Source organism: Nannospalax galili, unplaced genomic scaffold (assembly GCF_000622305.1).
Source record: "Nannospalax galili isolate Female #2095 unplaced genomic scaffold, S.galili_v1.0 scaffold1532, whole genome shotgun sequence".
NCBI lineage: Eukaryota > Metazoa > Chordata > Mammalia > Rodentia > Spalacidae > Nannospalax > Nannospalax galili.
The window spans coordinates 928838-953934 of NW_008330832.1; the positions used below are offsets into that span (position 1 = coordinate 928838).

General features: G+C 49.1%; 1 protein-coding gene across 11 annotated transcripts in view; it reads right to left on the bottom strand.

Moving 5' to 3' along the window:
- Wnk2 (WNK lysine deficient protein kinase 2) overlaps window positions 1-25097 on the bottom strand; it is a 120751-nt gene that overhangs the window by 54468 nt on the left and 41186 nt on the right. For all 11 annotated transcript variants that reach the window (XM_008852767.2, XM_008852761.2, XM_008852757.2 and 8 more), the window contains exons 2-8: window positions 22783-22955; window positions 21404-21624; window positions 16080-16237; window positions 12581-12669; window positions 11044-11263; window positions 4307-4601; window positions 1153-1352 (exon numbers count right to left, since the gene is read on the bottom strand). In XM_008852767.2, the coding sequence (XP_008850989.1) occupies window positions 1153-1352; window positions 4307-4601; window positions 11044-11263; window positions 12581-12669; window positions 16080-16237; window positions 21404-21624; window positions 22783-22955 (1356 nt within the window). The remainder of the gene's footprint in view (window positions 1-1152; window positions 1353-4306; window positions 4602-11043; window positions 11264-12580; window positions 12670-16079; window positions 16238-21403; window positions 21625-22782; window positions 22956-25097) is intronic.

Below are 25097 nucleotides of genomic sequence, written 5' to 3' on the forward strand. Positions count from 1 at the left end.
AAGGTGGGTGCAAGAAGTCACCACAGCAGACTAAGTGAGTCTGCGAGAGTGAGTGTGTGTGTGTGAGTGAGTGTGTGAGAGAGAGAGAGAGAGAGAGAGAGAGAGAGAGAGAGAGAGAGACAGAGAGAGAGAGAGACAGAGACAGAGACAACAGGGCTTACCAACACACCAGGTGGGGACTCCCAAGGGACTAATGAAGACAGAGTCCACCCATGGAGTGGGGGGTCAAATCACCCTCTGAGAGCTCAGCTCCACTATCTGAGTCACAGGCAAACTCTCAGCATGAGGTACTTAGGACTAAAGCAAACATTTTTCTTCAGTGTTTTCCTTTAAAGGAAAAAAGGCCCCAGCAAAACCAGAGCTGGGGAGATGGCTTCAAACATGAACTTGGATCCCCAGAAGCTAAGTGAAAAAGACAGGTGTGGCAGAGCACATCTGTAATCTCAGTGCTTGGAGGCAAGAGGCAGGAGGACCCTGGGGGCTCATTGGTCAGCCAGACTAACCAATCAGTGAGCACCACGTTTGGCTCAAAACAAACAAATAAGTAAATAAACAAACGCCCTACTTGACCGCTTCATCATCCATTTCCCCAGATCTCGCATACCACCAGTAGGCATCCTCATAGCCTGAGTTTCTCTTGCCTTCTACAAATACTAGAAATGACCCCATCCTTCAGCCTCATTTTCATCCTCTGGCTTTCAACAGTTGCTTACTACCTAGTGACATGCCAGGTACTTATGAATGTCCCCTCAGGAAGTTGGGCAGTAAGATAAAACCAGGGCTTATTATCACAAAATATCAACCCAGACCCCAGTGGACCAGCAACACGCACCTGTGTTGTCACTGTTCAACACTAATGCCTGCCCCAGGATGAGACTGATGGGCTCTTTTACAGCTCCCCAAACTCTGGGTGCCCCCGAGGTCTATTTTTATGTACTTTATATTCTTTATCTTGGATTCTTCACATCTAAGTCTCCTTGATTTGCAATTCTGCAGCTCCCAGAAAAGACAGCCCTCCATGGACCTGTATCTTCAGATTTCCCAAGGGAAATATGGCTAGAATCTGACTGGAGGCCACTCTAACCCTGACCATATTCAGTATAGCCTGGACAGAGGCTGAAAAGGCAAAGCAAGGGTGGCTCTCTGACTCACCGTGGCGGCAGGCTGCTGAAAGGCCCCTAGCGAAGGCAGGTTGTGTGTCAGGCCAGGTCCTTCACTCACAGGGGGGCTGCACACACACGAGGCTGGCGCTGGAGCAGTGTCCACAAGGGAGCTGAGCACCATGCTCTGCTGGCTGCTCTGAGAGTCTGAATACACAGTAGAGCCCTGGCCACTGTCAAAGGTGCTGTCCGCTGAGGAGGACAAAAGTACACTTAGCATGGACACCTCTAAATGCCACCTCCATGACACCGCACACAAGCACATGGTGGCTTGTCCCTATATTCCCCTCTGCAAGACCAAGACTGGGTTGTTTTTGTGCACACTGCTTAAACAGTCACCCTCGAGTGTATGGGGGAGCCACATCTGTGCCCCTAACATGGCTGGACATCAGGACAGGACAGGACAGGACAGGTATCAGGGTGGGCACAGCTTGTCATTCCCCGCCCCCACCCCCACCGTTCTATACAGGTGCAGAAGCTGTCCTGCTCTGATGGTGCCCGGTAAGGCAGCCTGGGGCATGGTCAGCCAGTGGAGAGTGAAAACCGGAAACCTGTCTGGTAAACAGCACTTTGGGGTTACTCTTTCTGGATTCCAAAAGCCATAGGCTTTATAATTCGCCACCAAAGCACAAGTTGTTTTCAAAAGGGGCTGCATTTCAGAGAGTATTGTGTTTGCTAATAATTTAAGCCAAGTGAACAGGAAGTCTTGCTGGCTCTGCACTAAATTTTTCCAGAGAGTGATCAGAACTGATTTTAACCTACGAGGGCATAAGGAGTGCTGAGGTTTAACTGGGCAAAACCAATTAGACAAGCACCTCTGGTTTTTAATAAGTCAAATGCTCATTAGAGTAGCCACTTCCACCTGACAGACAGGAAAGGCGAGGAAGGTGGCCCAAGGCCTGACAAGATTCAAGAAGAGCAACTCTTTGTGTTTGCCACTTTAAATACTGCAAGTGATCTGTGTAGATAACTTGTATAGTTAAAATTTCATTTTGCAGATCATTTTGGGGTCTCCCAGTAGGTTGTGCTGTCACAGTTCTCTCAGCATGTGGCAGTGGAAGCAACCAGCTCAGTTTGGTCAGGATTACTAGTGGAAGACTCATGAAAGGTGACTTGGCACGTGTGTTTGTGATCCTGTATGTGCAGATCTGCTTAGGTGATGTACTGTCTGGCATCCCCATCAGCTCCCTATGAAGCACAGAATGACCAGCCATTGTAGAACTCTGTAGTCAGGTGGAGAATGAAGACGAAACAGCCCAGAGCAAAGTGCAGAAGGGTATGCAAGAGGTGCTGATCACTGTAGAAGAGAGGGGAATGGAGATACGCATGTGTGTGTTCACATGTGATCTTCATGTCACATATGCAAGCACGTATGAGTATATTCAAGTGTGCACATCCACATTTGTGTTCCCAAGTGCCCATGTGTGGAGGTACACACATGTTCCCATCTGTGTGTGGGAATGGATGTACACCTGTGTCCACATGTGCATATGCATTGGTATGTATGTGTGAGGTATGTGCTTGTCTATAAATGTATGCATTCTGTGCATATATGAGTGTACACACTGAGTATGTATCTGTATGCACATGCTATGTGTCTACTTCTGTGCATGTGTTTGTATATTCACATTTGGGTGACGTGTAGGTTATCTCTGGAAGGATAGGTAAAAGACTTGCAGCATCCATTGCCTCCAGGCAGACAAGTGGCTTGTCGTAAACCCTTGAAGTTTTAAAATTCTACATGTGACTGTACCATCTATTTTAAATAAAATGTAGCGTGTAAAAGCCTTTTGAGAAGGTTAGCCATAGCTTCTATGCATGTAAGGAGTTTTAAAATTCTACATGTGACTGTACCATCTATTTTAAATAAAATACAGCGTGTAAAAGCCTTTTGAGAAGGTTAGCCATAGCTTCTATGCATGTAAGTGTTCTGAGTCGCATAGGAAAGGGGTCTGTCGGCAGAGAACACCTACCCCTGATATGAACTCATTGGCCATTCTACATCTCTGCTGGATTTTCACATGCCGGATCAAACGCAACCTTTGGCATCTGACTACAAGTGGGACATTGTTTTTAGGTCACAAACTCTTCAAAGTGCAATACACAGAGATCAGCTAGGAGTGAAGTAAACAGTGGGAAAACTACTTCAAAGTGAGGGCTGCTCATTTGCATTTAAGTAGTCTTCTTGGCTATGTAAATCATAAATGAAGGGGATGCATATTAAATAAATAGTTGCAGTCTTTCCACATGAACAACTTCAAATACTGGCTGGATAGGTCACTGGGTTCTGTAAATCTGCTCCAGGCTGATTCACACAGTGAACAAAGTCAAGTCTCTGCCCTCAGCACACTGCTAGGGTTTTGGACATGGAAGGCAAACACAGGACACTATGTGCCTATCCTGAGAGAACACTGGATCTTCTCAGGATGGTCTCTAATGAAGCCCACATCCAACCTATCTCAAGAAAAATAATCCTTTGAAAATGGACGGCAAGACAGCAGCTGTTTGGTTCAAGGCACAGACATCCTTCAAGGAATGGGTAACAGCACCGCTTCCTGGCCCTCAAATCCCTCCATGAGGTCAGGATCGCTTCTCTCAGAGAAGATAAAGAACTAGTTTCAAGGCCACAGATTCACAATGTAGAGCAGGGGTGGACCCAATTGCTTAGACCCTACTATCAGGGACATTTGACCCCACCTGACCTGAGAAAACAGATTCCAGACATCCTTAACTGCCCTGGGGAACATGTGGGGAACATATGGAAAGGCCAATCCTTTCCCTGAACAACTATCCATGCCCTACAAGGTAGGCAGTGGGAACAAGCCCCAGGCTGGCCAAGGAATCAAGACCCATGTGTCCTAGCACTTGGGGACCCCAGGACATGCCCTCTTAAAAGATCACCATGTGCCCTGGTGCCAAGGTGGTGGGCAGGAACTAAGCCAGAGATTCAGGAAACCACCTGCAGCAGGAAGCAATGACACAGCTACCTGAGGCCGGCCTGGAGCTCACCACAGATCTGCACCCCCGACCTGTCTTCCTCACAGTATTGTAATAAAAGGTGAGGACTTTGTTTTGCTTTGCCCTAAGGCTAGGTTTGCTTGGTGGGGCATGACATAGCTCATGGTAACCTCATTCCACATACTCACAGGCTAGGGAGGTTGCACTGGCTGGCAGGGTTGGGGGTAGGAGATGCTGGTCAGCCTCAGGCTCTTCGGATTCTGGCGGTCCAGGCTGTCCACTCTGCGCATGATAGGTCACTTGGACTTGCAGGGGTGTTGGTGGTGGACCCCTGGCCTTGTCAGGGCTGCCGGAGTCCTTTGGCTCCTGGGACTGCAGTGCAGGCCAGATTCTCTCCCGCCGCCACTGGATCAGTGCTACACGGTCACGAATGGACTTGGCCACAATTTTCACGTCACTCTCATGGAAGAATCCAGAATCAATCTATAGAGGCAGCCACATGGTCAGCGTCTTGGGAACTAGCTATCCTGCATGCATACCTCACTGCCTTAGGACTACCCCATGATACACGCTGTAGTTCTTAGAACACTCATGTCACCCCATGAATGATACCCCAATACCCATCTTTCACTGAAGACTACAGGGTCCAGCTTATGGGACAGCAGCTCATACCCAGCAAATATTCAGTGATCTCCTAGAGCTGACCTGCCTGGAAGGAGGAGGCCCACGTGGTCACTGGAAAGCAGTATGGAGTGCACAAGTGCCTAAACTCCCTTCACTTCCATGATCTCCAGGAAACACAGTGAGTTCATTAGGAGTGTCTGTGGCAAAGCCACTTCCTAAGGACAAAGGCCGCTACTGAGGAGCTGCTCTGGCTAAAGTGGAGGATGGACTGTGGCTCATGAAAACTCAGGACTAAGTTCTAAATCTACCTAGGTGTCCCTTCCCTTCATGAAGACCTCAGTCATAAAGAAGCTGAGTGAAGAGACTGGAGAGATGGCTCGGTAGTTAAGAATATGTATTGCTCTTGCAAAGGACCCGAGTTCAGTTCCCAGTATCCACTTTGGGCATTCACAACCACATATAACTCCAACTCCAGAGGATCTGACACCTTCTTACGGTTTCCAAGGGCATCTGCACACACATGCACATACTCAAATACCGACACACGAACATACACATGACTAAAAATAAAATAAGTCATTTTTTAGAGGAAGGAAGGAAAAGGGAGCAAGAAAAAAAATTTTAAAGAGACTGGATGTGCCCTTCACAGGGACACTGGGGGTGATGATACAGGGTCTGAGGGCCAGGCAATGCAGTGAAAAGAACACATGCAGTGGAGAACACAGTTGGAAGGCAGTGACTATGTAGGACAGTCAGGCTCCTCCCGTGTGGAAAGAGGAATACAGAATGGAGCCACAGTGCTGCTGGGAACCTGAGCTTCAGTGAAAATGGCACAACATTAATGAAGCCAGAGGCCCTGGATGGCATCTGTGTGTGAACGTGCAGATACACAATGTCCCTGTGAGCTTTGTCTACCCTGCAGGCCCTGAAACAACACCCATAATCCTGTGCAAGGCCACAGGAAACTGGAGCCACTGCAAGATTCGGTGGCTTGGGATTGGGCAGGAGAATGAGAAGGATGAGACTGGACATGCTCAGGGAAAGGCAGGGACGTGTGCAGGGACATAGGAGCTAGTATCAGGGCAAATGTGGGACATCTGAGCATCACAATGAGCAGTGACAATGATGCTTCGGAGGACATTTCCACAAACCCTGGCAACATTTTACATATGCCATTTGTAAACCACTTGTGGGGGGGAGCAGGGGCAGGGTATCCCTACTGGAATTAGGAAGAGGTGTGTGGAGGGTCTCTCCTATCTTTCTATATCTCTTTTTTTCCTCTTGTCTCCATACATCTGAGTTTCTCTTCATTTCCCTCACTCCCTCCATTTCTCTTTGGTATCACTGCTCGGTAAAATCACATCATGAGCTCTTCTCTGCAGAGACCCACAGAACTCAGGTTCCCTCCTACATGGGCCCACAGCCCTAGCCAACACCTGACTGCACCTCATGAGAAGCCCTCAGCTATCCCCGATCCTTGATCTGAAGACTAAAATGGCCAGATCACTCCCAGCACTATGACTGAGGGTAATCTGCTATGAAGCAATCAATATCTCAATAGGACTAGGCTGTGTTCATAAAGAGAAATAAATCAGCAGAAAGTCTGATGGACAAGACCTTTACAGTTTCCGAGTACCTCCTATAATACACACATCAGGCACAGATGGTGAATGCACTCCACATGGATAACGCACAGATGTCCCTGCCCCAAGCCCTCAGAGCAAGCATCCTGCATGAACCATGTGCCCCCAGGCAGGCTGTGGTGACAAAATGGCTCCTTCTGTCAGACTCCTACTGATGCATCACCTACCCCAGAGGGATGCCTGAGCCCTCTCCAAAGGTCAGGCCATAGAAGTTAGAGGACTAAGGAGACAAGGAGTCCTATGAAAAAGGTTCAATGCTGACACCAAGGACCTGAGAGGCTGAGGCTGGGGTGGTAGCAGCATGCTGATGGCATTTCTTTTATCTTGCCTGCTACATGCAAGAAAATGTCCTGTTTCGTAGGACCTCACTGGCTCTGGCAGAGGCAGGAATAGGCTGGGCATGTGGCCAGGGAAAGGATCAGGAGAGGTGAGAAAAGGACACAGCATCCTCCGTGGAACCCATTCACTCTCAGGGTCTTTGGGCTTAGCCACCAGCTTGGCTGGGAAGTTTCCTGGGAATAGGATGGTCCATGTTCCCAGAGGGTGGGGACCAGGTAAGAAGCCTTCTTCTGGCCTTAAGGAGTGAACTCTTTCCAAGAACTTCCAGGTTCAACCACAGGGACCTTTGTGAGGTGGCTGAGGCTGAACAGGCCTGATCAATGTCAGTTGTAGGCTATAGTGGATAGCCCAAGGCAGGTATAATAATTTACACGATCCCTGGAGGTAGGTATACAAAGGTGGAGGGTGCATGAAACATGGAGCCAAGGCCATCCCTAAAGCCCCAGGTGACCTTAGGAGAGGTCTGTCTCTCCCATTTTGCAGGTTGCTTGTTCTGAGGCCCCATGCTTCTACGGGACAAGACTGATCTGTCCAGAGCTGCCAAAGACAACACCACCTCATGCACATCAGGGGTTGTTTCCATTTTCTGCAACACTGCAGCCATCTCTGTCTTCATACTCTCCCCGGCCTTCCAGACCAAGGCAGATGAAGGAAGGTAAGGCTGGAACCTGGACAAGTCTCCTGGGGTGCAGCTCCCACTCTGAGGCCCAATAAAAACAGGGCAGAGCTGCAAGACAAGCCTGTGTGTGGCTGTTCACAGAACAGAGTCCCCACAAAGAATGCAGGGCTTTCAGTTTGTCATACCTGGCAACCAGGCTGGGCAAAAGTAGGAACACACACTGCTTTATTGTTACTTAAATGGACACAAGTCACATTCCTTCTTCTACATGGATGCTTTTCTTATAGATGGCATGCCTTATAATGAAAAAAAATGTAGTAAGAGCCAGAAGAGGGGAAGAGGGAGGAATGAGAGGGAAGGGAAAAGAGGAGAGGAGAGGTGGGAGAGGGTGCAGGGCTCAGGGGCCTCCCTGGAACTAACGCAGGGACATGGCCTGCGAGTTCAGTTAAATGCCGGGGATCAGCTGAGGTGACAGTCTTACCCATAATGGCCCCATCTTGCGTCAAGCCCTACTACTTTGATGACAAGCCGGGATGGAGGTGGAGCCTTGGGTGTCACTTGCTTTGGAAGCAACTAAGCAGGCCAAGAAGGACACCTAGGGTACACCTGCATTTGGAACACTGTGTCTTTAACAGGACTGAAGCCAAACTGGGAGGCTGAGATCTGGATGAATCCCAGACACTCAGAATCTACCTGTCAGGGATTCTGAACACCGTCCTGGAAGCCCCGCCCACACTGCAATCACATCCAGCTCCAACATCCCCTTGTCACATGTCAATCATTCTGTTGCCCCTGACCCCAATACTCAGCTCCCAAGTCCCCTGCCCCACCCAGCACAGAGCAGGCAGGATCACCTGAAGAGATTCTGTCACATTAAAACCATGATGACCATGGACCCCATTCATACCACTGGCAGCCCCAACTGACACCCTTTGCAAGGCCAGAACAGTGTGGTGGCCCCAGGACTCCCTCATCTGATATGCACAGGAAACTCCCTCCACCCTCTTAAGAGTCATCCTTCCCACCTCTGTCACCCCAGTCCAGCACCAATGGCCAGTACAGTATCTACAGGATGCTCCTGGGAAGTAGCTGACACTAAACTCCAGCTCTCATGCTGCCTACAGCTGACACAATGCTTACTATTTGCAATAAAAAGCATGGAGAGACAGCTGTTGACATCAGTGAAAGAAACATGTGCAGTGACCATCTGAATGCACAGTCAATCTTGATGATGGAATTGGAAAACACTGTGCACCACATACAGTCACTGGCTGGCGCTGTGAGGCATGGAGGTCTTCCAGAAAGCTACAAGGTCCCACAAGATCTGTTCAGAGCAGAAGTTTCACTGGCTGAGCCAGAGATAGGACTAGAGGCAGGCCAGGCAAGGGTTGGCCAGCCTAGGTACATGGGTGGTGTCCCCTTTGTGCATCTTGGGATAACAGACAGTATAGCCAGCACCCAGAGAAGCCAGCCTAGACTGGCCACATCCACCCCAGCCCTCACTGTGCCATTACGGCTGCTGCACAGGGCAAGGCGAAACCTTGGCAGTGGCATTAGCATCCCAGGAAGTGATGTGGTCCTGCACTCAGCTGTACTCAAAAGGCCACACAGAAGAGCTTCACCAAGATTACTCCATCCTGCAGCTGTGGACCAGGATCACCAACCAACCTTTCTCCACAAGACCTAGGCTCACCCTGGGCCCCTTTTCACCCTAGCTCCCTAGGGATCATGGCTGCTGAAGCCCCACTGCTAAGCCACTACTCCCTTCCTGTACTGACCTCTGCAAAGCCTAACCCCATCCAGAGTCACATCCATTTCTCCTGATCCTTAGAGAACTGAGGGACCCCACCATTCCATGTACTTGAGACTTACATTTTCAACAGATGTGCTCTGTTCAATGAAAATCTTATTAGGAGCTGGGCATGGTGATACAAGCCTGTAATCCTGGCTTCTTGGGAAGCTGAGGCAAGAGGATCAAAAGTTCAAGGCCTGCCTGGGCTACAGAGTGAGTTCAAGGCCAGCATGGGAAACGTAATGAGATCTGTCTCAAAATAAAAAATAAAAAAGATGGGGCTGGGGCTATAACTCAGTGATAGAGCACTTGCCTAGAATGTATAAGGTCCTGAATTCAAATCCCTGCACTGGGGAAAAAAGTGGACTAGGGTACAGCTTGGTGGGAAAGTACCTGCACAACATACATACTCTGGGTTCAGTCCTTAGTACCACAAAGGAGAAGAGAAGAGAGGAGAAAGCTTATTTAAAAACAATTGTAAAAGGACAAACACTACAGTCTTCCGAGAACCCTATGCCAGGCCAAGAGGCTGACATCTGTACTGGTAGTTACAAAGGATAAACCCTCTTAGACAAAAAGTCAGATGGATGAGGACGTGAAGATCTTCATGGGGACAGCTGAAGCAGGAAAGCCACAGAAGGGCACACCACAGAGGACAGGAGTACAGAAAGCCCTCCATGTTGTAGTGAAGATGGTGGCAAAAGAGAAGTAAAAAGCCACTAATATCTAGAGGGAAAACAGCAGACACGAGCCAGTAGTACAATACAAGAGGGCCACAGTAGCTATAGCCCTAGACTAGGCACCCACCTGTGCACTGACAGGGATCAGCCCCATATGCTCAGCAAACAAGCCCTAACCTGGCAAGGCTGTGCGCACACACACACACACACACACACACACACACACACACACACACAACACACACTCCACAGTCTTCCCCCTATAACACGGAATAGCATCACAAGTAGAACATGTTATGATGAAAATGTTCCAGGTTATTCCAGAGTCTCTTACCTCATATGATACTAAGCTCTTGAAATGATGCCAAAGAGACTAAAAGTTGCACTTTGATTAAATTTTAAATTACTTAAATTTGAGTAGCCACATGTGGTCATGGCTACTATTTTGGATAGTGTTGACCTAGAGAAGTGGGTAGAATAATCTAGCCTGGCATCCACAGTTCTAGAAACTGCCACGTCCTGACTATATGCTTCTCATGCAGCAAGTGTGGCTGTTCCTCTTGTCTGTGCCTGTACCTGTGCTGCTCCTTGTCCTGTAAGGGCTAATCAACTCCATCTCCTACCCTGTTATCACAGCAGGCTCTACATGCACATCCTGAGGCCCAATCTGACACCTGAAGAAGAAAGGGTTCACCCCCTCCTTTCTCACAGACCAGCATGGGGAGGGGCAGAGGTAGCACAGGGCTAGATCTATGTTCCACCACCCTACTGGGTATTAAAGTACCAGAACCCAAAGCAACATAAGAACACATCCAAAGCAGGAGAGACAAAGCCCATGCTCAAAGCCACCACCATGGGGCAAACTGGCAAGAATTTGGTCAAAGTAAGTAAGGCCTTTGACATCATGTTCAAATCTATCCAATCTACTCTCTCCACTTTTCCATTGGACTTCTTCCCTGTACTGTGACCCAGGTGCTCCTTCCTCAGGTCCTGTGCAGTAGAGATTCCCTCCTGTCATGATATGTACCTGACCCTATAGCAGGAACCCCAGTCCTTCTTCAGGACTGCCTGTGCCCCTCCTATGCACGCTGGTCACCCGTCCTCCACGGTGCATGCCCTACTGGAGAAGCAATCTATTTGGTGACTTTTTCCAACCTTTAGGAACACCCCAGACTTTCCCATGTCTTTTACTGGATGTACAGGATTGCAAAAGGCATGCACAAATTACCATTTCCTGGGCCACTTCATCTGGTGTCTCTTTCTCCAGGTCAAAGGTAAACTCTATGGCTCCATTGTCCTTGGGCTTGCCTTTCAGTTTCTTGGGGTCTTCTACCCAGAGGCGCAGGGCTATGGTGGACTTCCTGCCATGGTCTTCTTCTGCGAGTTCCACCCGTACACCCGTGTCCTCCGCAAAGAAGGCGTGGCTCAGCAGGTCCTTGATCTCGTACCTAGAGGGAGAGTGGCTCCCAGGCAGGGCCCCAGACAAGGGGCCTCCACACCCATTGAGCAGTATGGCTGAATACACATGCAGAATACCAGGTCTCCACACAGCACACTAATAAGCAGGCTACCCTAGAAAGTTCTTTAACCTCAATCCTGGCAGGCAGGCTCTGCCCAGAAGGATAGGACAAGAGGCATGCACATTAGCACTCCTTAATTTCCAGGAAATGTAAAAAATCATAACCTAGATAATTCATGTTTTAAGATTTCCTTTTTTTCTTTCCCATTATGGGAAGAAATCATACTCTTTATACCACGCCACTAGCTAAGCATATAGAAACAGATCCTGCTGAGGAACAGATGAGTCTTCAATGTTCATAAGACATTCTAGGGCTAAGGGTAGACCAAAGGAAGTAGAACCTATACATAAAAAAAAACAGAGGCACTGGACCTCCCTGCAGCAGCAAGGTTAGAGGGAGCCGCTCTCAGGACAGAGTATAGAAGGCTAAAGGCAGAAAGGGAAGCAAGGATCTACTAGACCCAGGGGTTTAGAGGTAGACCCCCACCACGGGAGGTTCATCTAGGAGGCCAGGCAGCCTGGCAGCTAGGTGTTGCTATGGTGCTCACTTCCAGCTCCAGAGCCGTGCTACTCAAACACTCATCCCTAAACCACTGCTCTGCTCTACTCTCTAATAACAAATGCAATTAGGCAGCATCCACTGTCTTAGGTCTGGCTTCTAATGGGTATCATGTCTGTGACTGTGAACACCAGTTGCTCATCTCTGTCTATTCCTGAAGGTGTTATGTGGCTAAGTGGGTGTACCTCAGTTTGTTTTAGGGGTGGGAAGGCTAAAAGGGCACCCCTAGTTTCAGGTTGTCCAGCTAGGAAGGCCAGTCCTACTCCAAAGGGAAATTGGATTTGGGGAATAAATGGAGGGCCCAGAGGTGAGATTGCAGCCTTAGAGACAGTGGAAACAGGCAGATGCTCACAATATATACAATCTGGCATTCAAAAGCAGACAGGGCTGAAGCAGATGGGAAGCCTGGGATAGAGATGTTCCTTAAGGTCATGGAAATAGATAAAATCTCCACGGACAACTAAAAAGCAAAGAGGGTCAGAGGGAAGGCCTAGTGTCCCAGTGCTCTAGGCTAGACCCAGGAAGCAGGAAAGGACGTGGGCCCTGAACCATCCACAGCAACTCCCCAGTGTGGTGTCACATGGCCTGAGCTTGTCTGACTGACCAGGAAGTTCTCCTTTGGAAGGTGGCTCTAAACACCAGGTGGACCACTGTCAGCTAGAGAATGCTGAGCCCTCAGGAGCTTACCTTTCCTCCTTGTTCTTGCAGATGCACTCCCCAATGATCTCCTTGATCTCAGGATCGTGCACCTTCTCAAAGCTGGCGGGCTTGATGCCCTGAGAATGACAGAGCAGAGTCAGCTGGCACTATCCAGAGCTGGAGGGAAGTCCCCCCAGGGTGCTGCCTCCCATGGCCAGCTTGCTTCCCAGAGCACTCCCTTAGCTTGAGGCCTGGGACACAGTAGAGCCTGGGGTCTAAGTGAGTTGAGGGTAGAGCTCAGCATTCAAGGAAGTTGAGAAGGCTATGAGACAGAGTTCTGGAGAGGAAACAGTGATAAAGAGCCCAGGTGTCTACATGTAATTCCCTCCAAATCTTTGCTTAGAACCAAGGCTTGAGTATCTAGTCAGAGTCCAGGAAACAACCATGAGGGAGCTGTAGGCAGAGCAGCTATTCCTAGAGTTCACACAGAGCAGAGAGATGCTATAATGGGTTCAGTATATGACACAGACAAAAATTACTAAATAAACTGGGAGACGTGACCCCTGGCCTGGCCCAGCCCAGCAGAAGAAACAGTGAACAGAAATGAGAGCCTGCTGAAACTTACAGGGGAGAGTGTGTGTAAAACTCAATGCTGCTATGTACCATTCTTTAAAGCAAAATACTCATGTTGAGGAGCAGAATTGATAGAGATGAAAAAGAACCAAGTGGAACTAGACGTGGAAACAGCACATTTGAAGAGAAAGTTGTGCCAATACAGATTCACCACAGATCAGACATGCAGAAGACAAGACGTGGAAATAAGAGCTACTGTGAGTGGAGCAGAGAGACACATGGACACAGCTCTGTTCCCTTCATTTCAGAATCTGGGACAGTACCAAGGGTCAGGTTAAGGCATATGATATACATATAAGTGGGGCCCCAGAAGGTCAAGGTACGGAGCAGGGCCAGAAAAGAAAACATTTGAGGGCTGGGAAGATGGCTTACTCAGTAAAGTGTTTGCTATGCAAGCATGTGGACCTGAGTTCAAATCTTTATCACCCACATAAAAGGCAGGGTTGGTGACATGTGCCTATAACCCCAGCACTGAGAGGCAAAGACAGGCAGATTCTGGGGTTTACTTGCCAGTCAGTCAAGCTGAGTTGGTAAGTGCTAGAGCTCTGGGTTCAGTGAGAGATACTGTCTCAAAAAATAAGGCTGAGAAGTTATTTAAAGACGACATCCTGATATCAGCCTCTAGCCTCCACACATGCTTACATAGGTGAGCACCCCTGTGCATATGCCATACACAGGGACGGAAAGGAGGAAAGGGGAAGGGGGGAGGGAAAAAGGGAAGGGAAGAAGAAAATAATATCTTTGAAGAAATGATGAAAAACTTTCCAACTTGCATGAAAACTATAAGCCTACAGAGATATCACACTCAAACCCAAACAAGAGAAAGCAGGGGGTAAGCAGGTGGTGGGAAGCTTCCCTTGGGGAGCCTCTTTAAGCTCCTCCCCTCAGCAAGGCCAATAGCCTAAGTGCCTCCCATTCCAATCTGCATGGAGGACACCTTGAGTTCCCCTGTACCTGTAAAGGACAGGGGTGGTGGGATGGTGCCAGCAGCCCCAGCCTCACACTATGGCCAAGGACCCCCTTCCATGTTGTCCTGTGGACCATCACCCAGCTCTAGCATTTAGCCTCTACCTGTGCTTAAAAACTTGATGTTGGGGTTAGCGCTTCAGATCCAGCAATGAGCTTCTGCAGAGGCGTCCCTCAGAGCTCAGCTGTGGAGCCTCAGGAGTACAGCCTCCAGGGCCTCCTGCACCAACAGCTCCTCATCTAAGGGAAGAGCCACAGCCCACAGTGGATGCCACACTTCCCATACAGTCAGAGCTTTCAACCCACACCTGGGCTTCTTCCCCACATTGCGCCACCCATGAGGAGTCAAGAGCACTGTTTGTGGTCACTGCTGCTGGCCACAGGCAAGGAAGAGACTTTGGAGGGGGGAAGACAGGCAGATACAACCACTCTTTGGCCAGCCAATGTCCATGCAGAGAAAACACAGATATCTCCTGCATCAGAAGCAAGAGTTGGCAGAGTTCATGTGCAATCTGCTCCATTTTGAGAGAGGTTATGGGGAGAACAACTAATTAAAAAGCATAAACACAATGAAGACTTCAACCATCCCATGCTTCATCCTTCAACTGAGATTCAGTCTTTAAAAGCCTTGCCCTTTTTCTGCTTTATATAGAGAGCAAGAAGCATAAATTTTCCCAAAGAGAAGGAAGGAAGGAAGGGAAGGAGGGAGGGAGGGAAGGAGGGAGGACCTAATAAGTCAGGCTGAAGCCCCAGAGGCTATGCTATGCTGCCCACTAGCCAGAATCAGGAGCATGTTCAGCCTTGAGTCTGAGATGCCCCCTTCCTGTCCCCAGCCCAGTGGACAAGCCACCATCTTTCAAGCTCAAAGCAAGCCTGAAGCCCCGGGGACCCTTCTCCATACCCCACATCAACAACACCAAAGCCTTAGATCTCTGGAGTCCTCAGCACCCTGCTCTGCAGATGGCCCCTGGAGAACTTTATACTTCTGTAGGTACTTCCTGGGCCAGGCCACCAGCCAAGAACTCAGTCTTCCACCACCCAGCTACAGTGCACACAGGACAGGCTCAGGACAACAAACTGACATAATTTGGATCTAACAGACAAAGGAAGGGTATATATCATCAGCAAGAGGGGTCAGAAGGCTGCAGGGGTGCCTGCACCATGCATGATTCTATGCACACCCGCAGAGGCAGCCTCTGCCATATAGGCCCCCAGAGTAGACAGCAGACAAAGCATCAGATCCCATCAGATTGCCCAGGAGGCAGGGAGGACTCTGGGGATCACAACAGCCCAGGTCAGGGAACACGCTGAGGGCCTCCTGGCCTTACCATGAAAGCAAAGATGACACAGCATAAAAACCAGCACAGAAAAGCCCTGGCCCAGCCGTTCCACCTCAGATGCTGTGCTTATTTCCCCTACCTTAGGGGCCACCACAGAGAGAGGACAGGCCAATCTGTTTGCACAGCTGAAGCCATCAGATCAAGTCAAAAATCACAGTGACAGCAAAACATGGATTAAGGTTCCCAAGCTGCCCAGTGCTGACAGCTGCCCAGAGATATGCTTGGCTAGGGCAACAGTTTGGAGAAAAAGAAAACAAACTGTGATTCCAAAATAAAGAAAATGGGGAGGCCAATAGCCCTGGGGAGCCCAGAGCAGAGTTCCAAGGACAGGCAGCTTGTGTGCATCTCACAGCAAGAGGCCCAAGCAGAGGTACAACCTCCCAAAGTTCAGTTTCCCTCGTCCTAGGCCTTCTGGTGCCAGGTGTTTGACAGCCTCCAAGGCTAAGCACCATCATTGCTACCTCTTTTGCTAGACATCTCACCCAGCTATGCCCCAATTTTCCCACTGTAAGATGCCCACACTCCATTCCTTACACAGCTTCCATGGGGAAGGCCCAAAGGACTAGCAAAGGCTGTGGCCTTCTAACAAAGTGGCTGAGTACACTCACACAGGTGACCTTTCGGTAGATCTGGGCAGCATTCTGACACTCCGAGTAAGGGTACTCTGAGGTTGCCATCTCCAGCATGCACATCCCGAAGGCGTAGACGTCAACCGACTCGTCGTAGTGTTCCTCATACATCTCGGGTGCCATGAACTCGGGGGTACCTGTGCCAGGAGCAGCAGTTGTAGCCATCACTGATCATGACCTCCTCCCACTCTGGTCCAGAGAAGTCCCCAGCCTCCTCCCTGTCTGTCTCTTGGCACACTCAGGACATCCAGCTCTATCTAGATCATCAGTACTGGACCTCAGGATTCAAACAGGTGTACACTACAGACTAAGGTGCCCAAAACATCACCTGTGGTTCCATAGTTAACCATCAGTTTAGAGTGTCATCTCTACCATAGAGCTGAGAGGCCACAACTTACCAGGGGACACACCTGTTCACTGAGCACACCCTGGCTTGTGTATATTCATCCCTGAGGACAGGTTAGTATCAGCTGGCTCTCAACTCCCCAGAGGTGACAAAAACCTGTTAGTCACCCCAAAGCTGCCTGTAACCGCAAGAACCCAAGAAGGCTCTAAGTGTTCCCAGAGAGAGGAATGGCTATGTTTTCTGGGCATAACCTACAATGAATGTAACATGCAATTATTAACCCTTTAGGGGCTGAGCAAATGGGATCCACCAGACAGGTCCCACAAAGCTATTACAATGGGAACTGCTCACAGCATGTCAAACAAAAGAAGAGTGAAATGATGCTTGTTTTAACTGTCTGTGTACATGTATGTGTGTATGTATATGTACGGACATTCAGGTGGAGGCCAGAGGACAACCTCACATGTCATTCTTCAGGCACTGTCTGCCCCCACCCCCAACACACACTTTTTCTTTTTTTGAGATGGGGTCTCTCATTGGCCTGGAGTTCACCAAGTAGGCTACATTGGCTGGCCAGTGGACCCAGAGATTGGTCTGTCTCTACCTCACTGGAGCTGGGATTAAAGGCATTCCCCACCAAGTGTAGCTTTTTACATAGGTTCTAGAGATCAAACTCAGATCCTTAACTCCTTGGCTCATTACAGACATAGGAACCTATAAAGAACAATCAAACAGAAATAAAAGCCTGTCCCTGCTCACAGCCTCACAAACAGAGAACAGCACACACAGCTCAAGACTCAGAGATGGAGGATGGATGGTTTTACATACTTTCCTTTGTATTTTTTTTCTTTATCAGAACTTTTGCTTAAGAAAAAAAGCATAAAATAGGTCCAACCTAGTGTTAACCAATGCATCAAAAAGAGCCAAAACCTTCAGCGAGGCTACATGTAGTATCTGAGTGTTTATCGACGTTGGAAGATTTTTCAAAATTTTTTTGAAGGTGCAAAATAGTAGAAAACAATTAAATGCAGAAAATAGCACATGTCAGGAGTCTCTTTGTGTATGTGTATATGGGGTGGCTGTGTGTGTGTGTGCGTGTGTACACACCTGTGTGTAGAGGGCAGAGGTTGTTGATACTGGAGAGCAATAAAGCTTTTGCTTTAATAAAAAATACTTTTTATTAAAATAGGTCCAACTTGACAGCTCCCAAACTTATAAATTGAAGCAGGTCTCTTGCTGAACCCAGAGCTCCCCATTCCTCTAGTCTGGCTAGTCCACTTGCTCTGAGGAGCACTGAGAATACAGGTGGCCACGATACCCACTTGGCTGCCACTCTTGGGTGCTGGATACCTGAACTCCAATCCTTAAGCCATCTCCCAGCCCCATGTTGGGGCTTCTCATTCAATGTTTCAGTTTAATACACATTATGAGTCTAACCACAAAGTGAACATTTTGGGCAAAAGTGAAGAAAAATTAAAAATGTTTAAGTTATATAAAAGAATATAGATCTCTGGAAAAAAATTCATCAGAAAAAGTAGAGGCTGAGAATTTTTATTCTCTTATGCTTCTGAAATATTTTTTATACTGCTAATTTGTAGTATTTTCAAATTTCTTTCCAACATTTGTCCACATGATGCTTAGGCCACAAGATCCACAGCAGAGAGGTCCCAGACATGGGTGGCCTATGCACAGATCAGAGCCCAGGCCTTTTCCATCCCTTTATATGTCCTTGGGTTCCCCAACAGATAATGATGGAGCACATGGGCCTGGAGCACCATGATCATACAGGGGGCCTACCGCAATCACACAGGAGGTCCACCATGGTGGCAGCTGGAGCACAGTAGACAGGGCAGCTGACTCGGCCAGAAGCCCCTAGCTGTAGGAAGGAGGGCTCACACCCCAAGGCCACAATGCTACCCATGCTAGTTGAGCCCTGTGATGCCTCTGCCAGGGGCTGTGGGGGATATTTGTCCTGTGATAGCAAGAAGAAAACATAGCAAGGCCCTTCCTGCTAGAGGAGCCAGCAAAGAATCTCCAGGGGTGTGTCTTGGGCCCCAGAGAGGAGCTTGCCAGGAGCCTGGCTCCCAGAGCTGCTAGACAGGAAGCCAGGAGCTGAGCCAGATACTCCTGGGCACACTCAGGGACCCCCTCCCCCGACTCATCTGGCAAAGATGCCTGGCTGCCCATATACAGTACCAGGGTCAAGGCATGGCAGCACCTCTGGGCTTGGTCTCTTTGGAGACTTGCAAGAACTGAGGCCCCTTCTCTGCGAGAAGCACCCCAAATCCCGATACCCTCCCTGGGTCTGGGAGATGGGCCGGAGGGCTGGGTCTAGCTCTGATTTGGGATAGGGAGTCCTATTAACTCTTGGACACTGGTGTGCTCGATTCATTTTTCCTTTTCACTGCACTATTTAAATCTGAATTTTAGAAATAACATGTATATGTGCTCATACATACACACATGCATTTGCCTAGACAATGGTTTCACTAACCCACTTCATGATCAGCCTTCAGCTGCAGAACAGCCCACCTTGGGCCCACAGCTGCCCTTGTATACCTACCAGGCACCCCCAGGTCTCTACAGATGAATCTTTGTGCCAGAAAAACATTATAGGCCCCTGTCCCCTGCAAGTCTAGATGTAGCTATGCTACTAGGTGCTGGGGAACCTTCTTCACACCACCCCTCTCCAAGCCCCTCCTGCCAAAGAAAGGCAAGTCTGTAGGGACAGCTCCTAGCCACCTTCTCCTTTTTAACAGAGAAGTAGCTTCAGCTTTGTGGCTACAGCATGAAACCTCATATCCAAGAGCTCACAGGGTGTGGGGTGCCAGGGAACGTGCTCAGGGCCTCAGCTTCTTGATAGGATGAATCTTGTTTTGATTCAAGGTCTGCAAGCCCAAGGTCTACAAGCATGAATCACTTCCAAGGGTGAGTTTGTAAAACCTGCCCTGGAAACTTCCTAAAGCTCAGAGCCAAGGTGTGATACCGCCACTCTGAGTCCCACCCATTTTTTCTTCTTTTCTTTCTTTCTTTTTTTTTTTTGGTCTTTTTTGAAACAGGGTCTCCCAGTAGCCCCAGCTGTCCTGGAACTCACTATGTAGACCAGGCTGGCCTTGAACTCACAGAGATCTGTCTGCCTCTGCCTCCCGAGTGCTGGGATTAAAGGTGTGCACCACCACGCCCGACTTCTTCTCCTTTTTAAAAAAAATATTTTATTTATTACTTTTATTTTATGTGTATGAGTATGACTGTATGTGTGTACACCATGTGGGTGTTGGGAATCGAGCCCAGGTCCTCTGCAAGCGCATTCAGTGCTCCTAACTGCTGAGCCATCTCTCCAGCCCCTTCTTCTCCTTTTTAAAAAAATTTTATTTTTATTTTATGTGTATGAGTGTATTGCCTGCCATGTGTGTAAGTACACCCCTGTTGTGCAATGCCACGGAGGTCAAAAGAAGGTGTCAGATTCCCCCAAAATTGGAGCTATAGGCGGTTGTTAGGTGCCATGTGGGTGCTGAGAGTCAAACTCGGGTCCTCTGCAAGAATAGCCAGTGCTCTTAACTGCTGAGCCATCTCTCCAGTCCCTCTTTTCTTCTTTTTAAAAAGTACTTTGTATGTGAGGGGGTGCACACATGTATGTATAAGTGTGGTATATGTATGTGGTGTATGTACAAAAGTCAGAGGTTACTGGGTGTCTTCCTCAGGTACTTTACACCTTATTCCCTTGAGACAGAGTCTCACTGAACCTGGAACTAGGCTGGGAGCCAGAAAGTCTCAGCAATCCTGCCTCCCAGCAGCACTGGGGTTACAGAATGTGTGTGATTATGCCTAGTTTTTTATGTAGGTTCTGGAAAATAAGCACTCTTACCAACTAAGCCATCTCCCCAGCCCAGCCCCACCTATTTTACAGATAGGAAACAGACCTGGGTCAGTCTCAGCTCCCCACCACTTAGCTCTCCCAGGAGAACAGAGACCTAGGCTACAAAGAGCTACTGCCTGGAGACATAACTGCAAATAAAGCAGTTCCCCAAGATTACCAAACAGGCCAAGTTCTGTCCCCAAACAATTCTCCCCTGAGACCAAGCACTCCTTGTCCTGCCTGTGTGGGCAGTCAGCCTCAATGGAGGGGCACAGTTGGCTACAAAGCAGTGACCTCCAAACAGCATCCTGCAGCCTCTCTGCACATTCTCTCCAAAGTCCAGAAGATCCTGCCTAGCATCTGGCAGACACTTAGTGCTGTGCAGGCCACCCTAGGGCTGGACACACACATGATACCCATCCTCACATAGTAGCTACAAGGCCACTATCCCTAGGGCCTAGGGCACCACCCCTAAAAGTTGGCCAGGGAAGCCACTCAGAGGAGGACACTGGAGTCAAGGCCTGAGGACAAGAAAGGACCAAAATGCTTTTGAATAAAACCCCAGCAACCCCTTCCATCACCATGCAGATACCACTCTGGGCCCCTGATTCAACACTGCACCCAAACACTCCAAATTTTCACTTGTGTCCCACAGCCTTGGGTACTCCTCTCCCTGACTACTGGGGTCAGTTCCAATATCACCTGCCATAAGCACCCTAGGTCCTCTGTGACAATGCCTCTTCTTCCTCACGAGTGACCATAGTGTCCACACATATCACAGAAGTCAGCATCCAGCAGACAATCACCCTCAGCAGACAATCACAGATGGCACCTAACAGAGCCAAGGAGCTGATGCAGAAACCATCCCAGCCCTGAGTCTGATAGGGAGTCGTGTCAGCAGGGAACAGAGCCAATGCGTCCAGCCAAGAAGGCAGCATGTTCTCCACCAGGCAGGTCCCCTGGCTGAGCCACCAGAAGCCAGGAGGGACCACTTGGATGCGCAAACACACTATTGAGCCTCCTGCACCAGGTCTGAGATGGATGAGCAAAAACCAGCTATCTATGGCCCCTTGAATGCCTGGGGAGGAAAAAGAGGCTCACCTATCACACTTTTGGCAAATGATGCTCTTTTAAGGGTGGCCAGACCCAAGTCACCAATTTTCACAGAGCCAGTGGGCCCAGTGATGAAGATGTTGTCGCACTTGAGGTCTCGGTGGATGATTGGGGGGGTCCTCGTGTGCAGGAACAGCAGGCCTTTCAAGATCTGCCGGCACCAGCTGCGCAGCACCTTGGGCTTCATTACCTTGAACCGCTTCAGGTACCTGGGGGAGGGGCAGAGAGCTCACCAAACAACTCACCTGCTGCTGGTCCTCAGGAAGGCCCTTCCTAGGAAGTCCCTGTCTGGCACCATCCAGCTCATGACAAAACCTGGCCATTTGTACTTGGCACTCACCTCAGACAGTGAAGGCAAAGGAAAGGTCCCAACAGTTCTGCCCCTAGCCAGGGTGTCTCAGCTGGAGCCAGGCCCAAAACACGGAGCAGAGCTAGGACAACAGCTTTCCACAGGTTCTTTGCACTGGAGATCTCACTGACAAGCCCATGCCAAGCATGGTCCTAAAACCCTCATATGATGAGAAACCCTGGGCAGGGAAGGGTCCCAGCCAGCAGATTCCTAGAGTGTGAGTGACAGGAGAGCACCTATGGCCAGAAGTCAACAAGGCCAGGCCAGACCAGCAACCTGTGCGATGGGACCCTCATGTGTCTCTAGGGAGGAGTAGCAGATGAGGATGGGAACATGGCTCTTCCCTTGCTGACCCTTCACCTGAGAGTGAAGCTGCCCAGCAGTAGGGGACATCAAGGTCCTATCTGGGGCCTTCGGGTCAAAACAATTCAGAGGAACCTAGACTATGGCTACCCAGAGGGGATATTCCCTTAACCCTCACAGTGCAGATCTCAAGGAGGAACTGCAAGCTGCCATGGCCACCAAGCTCCCTAACCCCTGCCATGCTGTTTGGCCCTGAACCCCTACTTCCAGAAGCTCCACTCTGCTTCTGGGCCACCAGAACTTACCAGGTTGGCCCCTAGGCAAACAGACATTGGCCAGAAATGAGGCCCCAGACAGGGTATACAAAGAAATCAGGGTTTACTAGAAAGTAAATTCCTCCTAGTGTCCCACACAGGAAAGGAGAATGCGGACAGACAACTGGTCATGAGAATCAGTCTCATTTGTCACAAGAAGCCAGGGGAAGCCACGGGCTAGGAGGAATTGCTAGGTTTGATTCTTCTGTTTTGGAGAAAGGGCTTCCCATGGCCCACAGGAAGAATATCCCTAACAAGAGACACTTCTGAGAGGCAGGACACTGGATCATGGGCAACAGCCAGGATGGCTCCCAGAAGTCCAAGACCTCTGTTACTGCTAGCTCTCAAAGCTCTGCACCCAAGGCTGAGACCACCCCAGCCCACAGGCATGCAGCACTTACGTCTTCAGTGTCCCCGAGGTCATCAGCTCCGTCACCAGCACAATACATCGCTTGCCCTTGGCACTGGACTCCCAGAAGTCGTAGAAGCGCACGATGTTGGGGTGCTGTAGGCCTTTCAGCATTTCTGCCTCCTCTTTGAACCGCTGCCGCTCCAGCTTGGTAAGCTTCCGGTCCTAGAGCCAGAGACAGATGCACTGGGTAGGCGGCACTCTGGGACTTGCCAGCCATTCTCCCTCCTTCCAGAGGAGTTCAGCCATGACAGGGGTGTAAGCAGGAGGGACAGGCTGGTGAACTAGAAGCCTCACAGGCATGGCATTCCCCAGCAGTGACATGTGGCAGAATCCATTCTTCCTCTCCCACAGAGAGACAAGTAGAAACTACAGCTGACCCTTGGGTCCTAACACCCCAGATACAGCCCCTGCCTGAGGATTTCTATAAGAAATTGCTCAAGGAAGACAAATACAGCTCATAATCCATGCTGCCAAGCTCATACACTTTTTCCTTAAAACACCTCAGAGACCTCAGTTTCCCTCAGCGATCATTCACTTTCTGAGTGTTAAAGGAACAACACATCAGTTGGCTTCCAATGTATGTACAGTGGGAGGAGGTACTCAAGACCCTGAAGACTAGATAGAGGAGATAATATACATGCCAAAAGCCAGCGCTGAGATGATGGAGGACGGTCTCAGCAAAGATCCTCACAGAAAGAAGCATACCTCACCTGGCCTGGGGCCAATGTACCCAGCCAAGGCAGCAAAATCAATCCATTGGCCTGAAGTTTAAAACACAACACTAAACAAACATCACTTAGGGCTGGGAATGCAGCTCAGTGGGTAGAGTGCTTGCCTAACATGCACGAGGTCCTGGGTTCAATCCCCAACATTGCATGAACTATGCCTGGTGGCTCACACCTGTCATCCCAGTTCTTAGGAGGTAGAGACAGGAAGACCAGAAGTTCAAAGTTATCCTCAGCTACATAGTGAGTTGGAGGCCAGCGTGGGCTACATGAGATCCTGTCTCAAATTTTAAAAATAATTATTGCCATCTTCTGTGAGCTGGTCACCTCCTTTCCAAGAGCTCTGTCCTCTGCTCCATGAGAGAACCTGCTTCTCACCCAGTCCCTACCTCACTGACCCCGGCAGCCCACCTCGACCCTGCCCTTCCCTTTTTCCAAATCCACCAGTGGATTCTCGCCATGGAGCACTTAAAAACAAAAAACAACAACAACAACAACAAAAAAAAAAACCCAAAGAGCTTGCACAACCTTGAGCTCTCTGTGTTTCCAAGTTCATCTCATAAGTTGAAACCCACCTTGGGCCCAGTGTGGCTTCTCTCTACTCTCTCTGCCTGGTGTCACCTCCCAGGCCCACCTCCCATGACATGCACCCCTAGAGCTACATTAGTGCAAGAAGAGGCATCCATATTTTCAGAAGGAAACTGTCAACACAGCTGAGGCCAGAACACAGAAACAGGAATTCCAGGAGACAGGAAGCAGGTGGTTTGGATAGATCAGAGAGAGACAGAGCTGAAAGGAACTATAAGCAAAGATCCCCAGAATCCTTCAGGAAGGCCCCACACAATGTCAAGCCAGAGTCCAGCAGCAGCAATGGGCCAAAAGGTCATGGCAAGTGGCACCATGTTAAGAGCCTACACCCTACAGGGCAGCCGTACCCTTTAGGCCAGACCCTTGCCCTGTAACCATTGCCAACAAGGTTAAAATGCCAAGAGACTCAGCGGTTAAGAGCACTGACTGCCCTTGCTGAGGACCCGGGTTCAATTCCCAGCATCCACATGGCAGCTGCGAACTGTCCTGAACTCCAGGGGAATCCGAAGCCCTTTTCTGACCCCTGTGGCATTGCATGACACAGGTGCACTCACTTACATGCAGGCAATACACTCATACACATAAAATAAAAATAAATAAAATTTTAAAAAAAGAGCTAAGAGAAATCAACAAGCAGTCTAGTTAGCCCCCAAAAGACAATCATTCAGAGATTAAGGGCAACTTCAAAAACATCTAATTAATGTTCCCAGGAAGACCTAAGATGTGGACCTGCATACACAAGAGTAGGCTTTTATTTAAAAAGGAATAAGGCTGAGTGAGCATGGTGGTGCACGCCTTTAATCCCAGGCAGGCGGATATCTGTGAGTTCAAGGCCAGCCTGATCTACATAGTGAGTTCCAGGCCAGCTGGGGCTGTAGAGAGACCCTGTCTCAAAAAGACCAAAATAATAATTGATAATAATAATAAATAAAATAAAAAGGAATCATCAGAAAAGTTCTAGTAAATGAAGGATGGATTCTCCCCTTGTCTA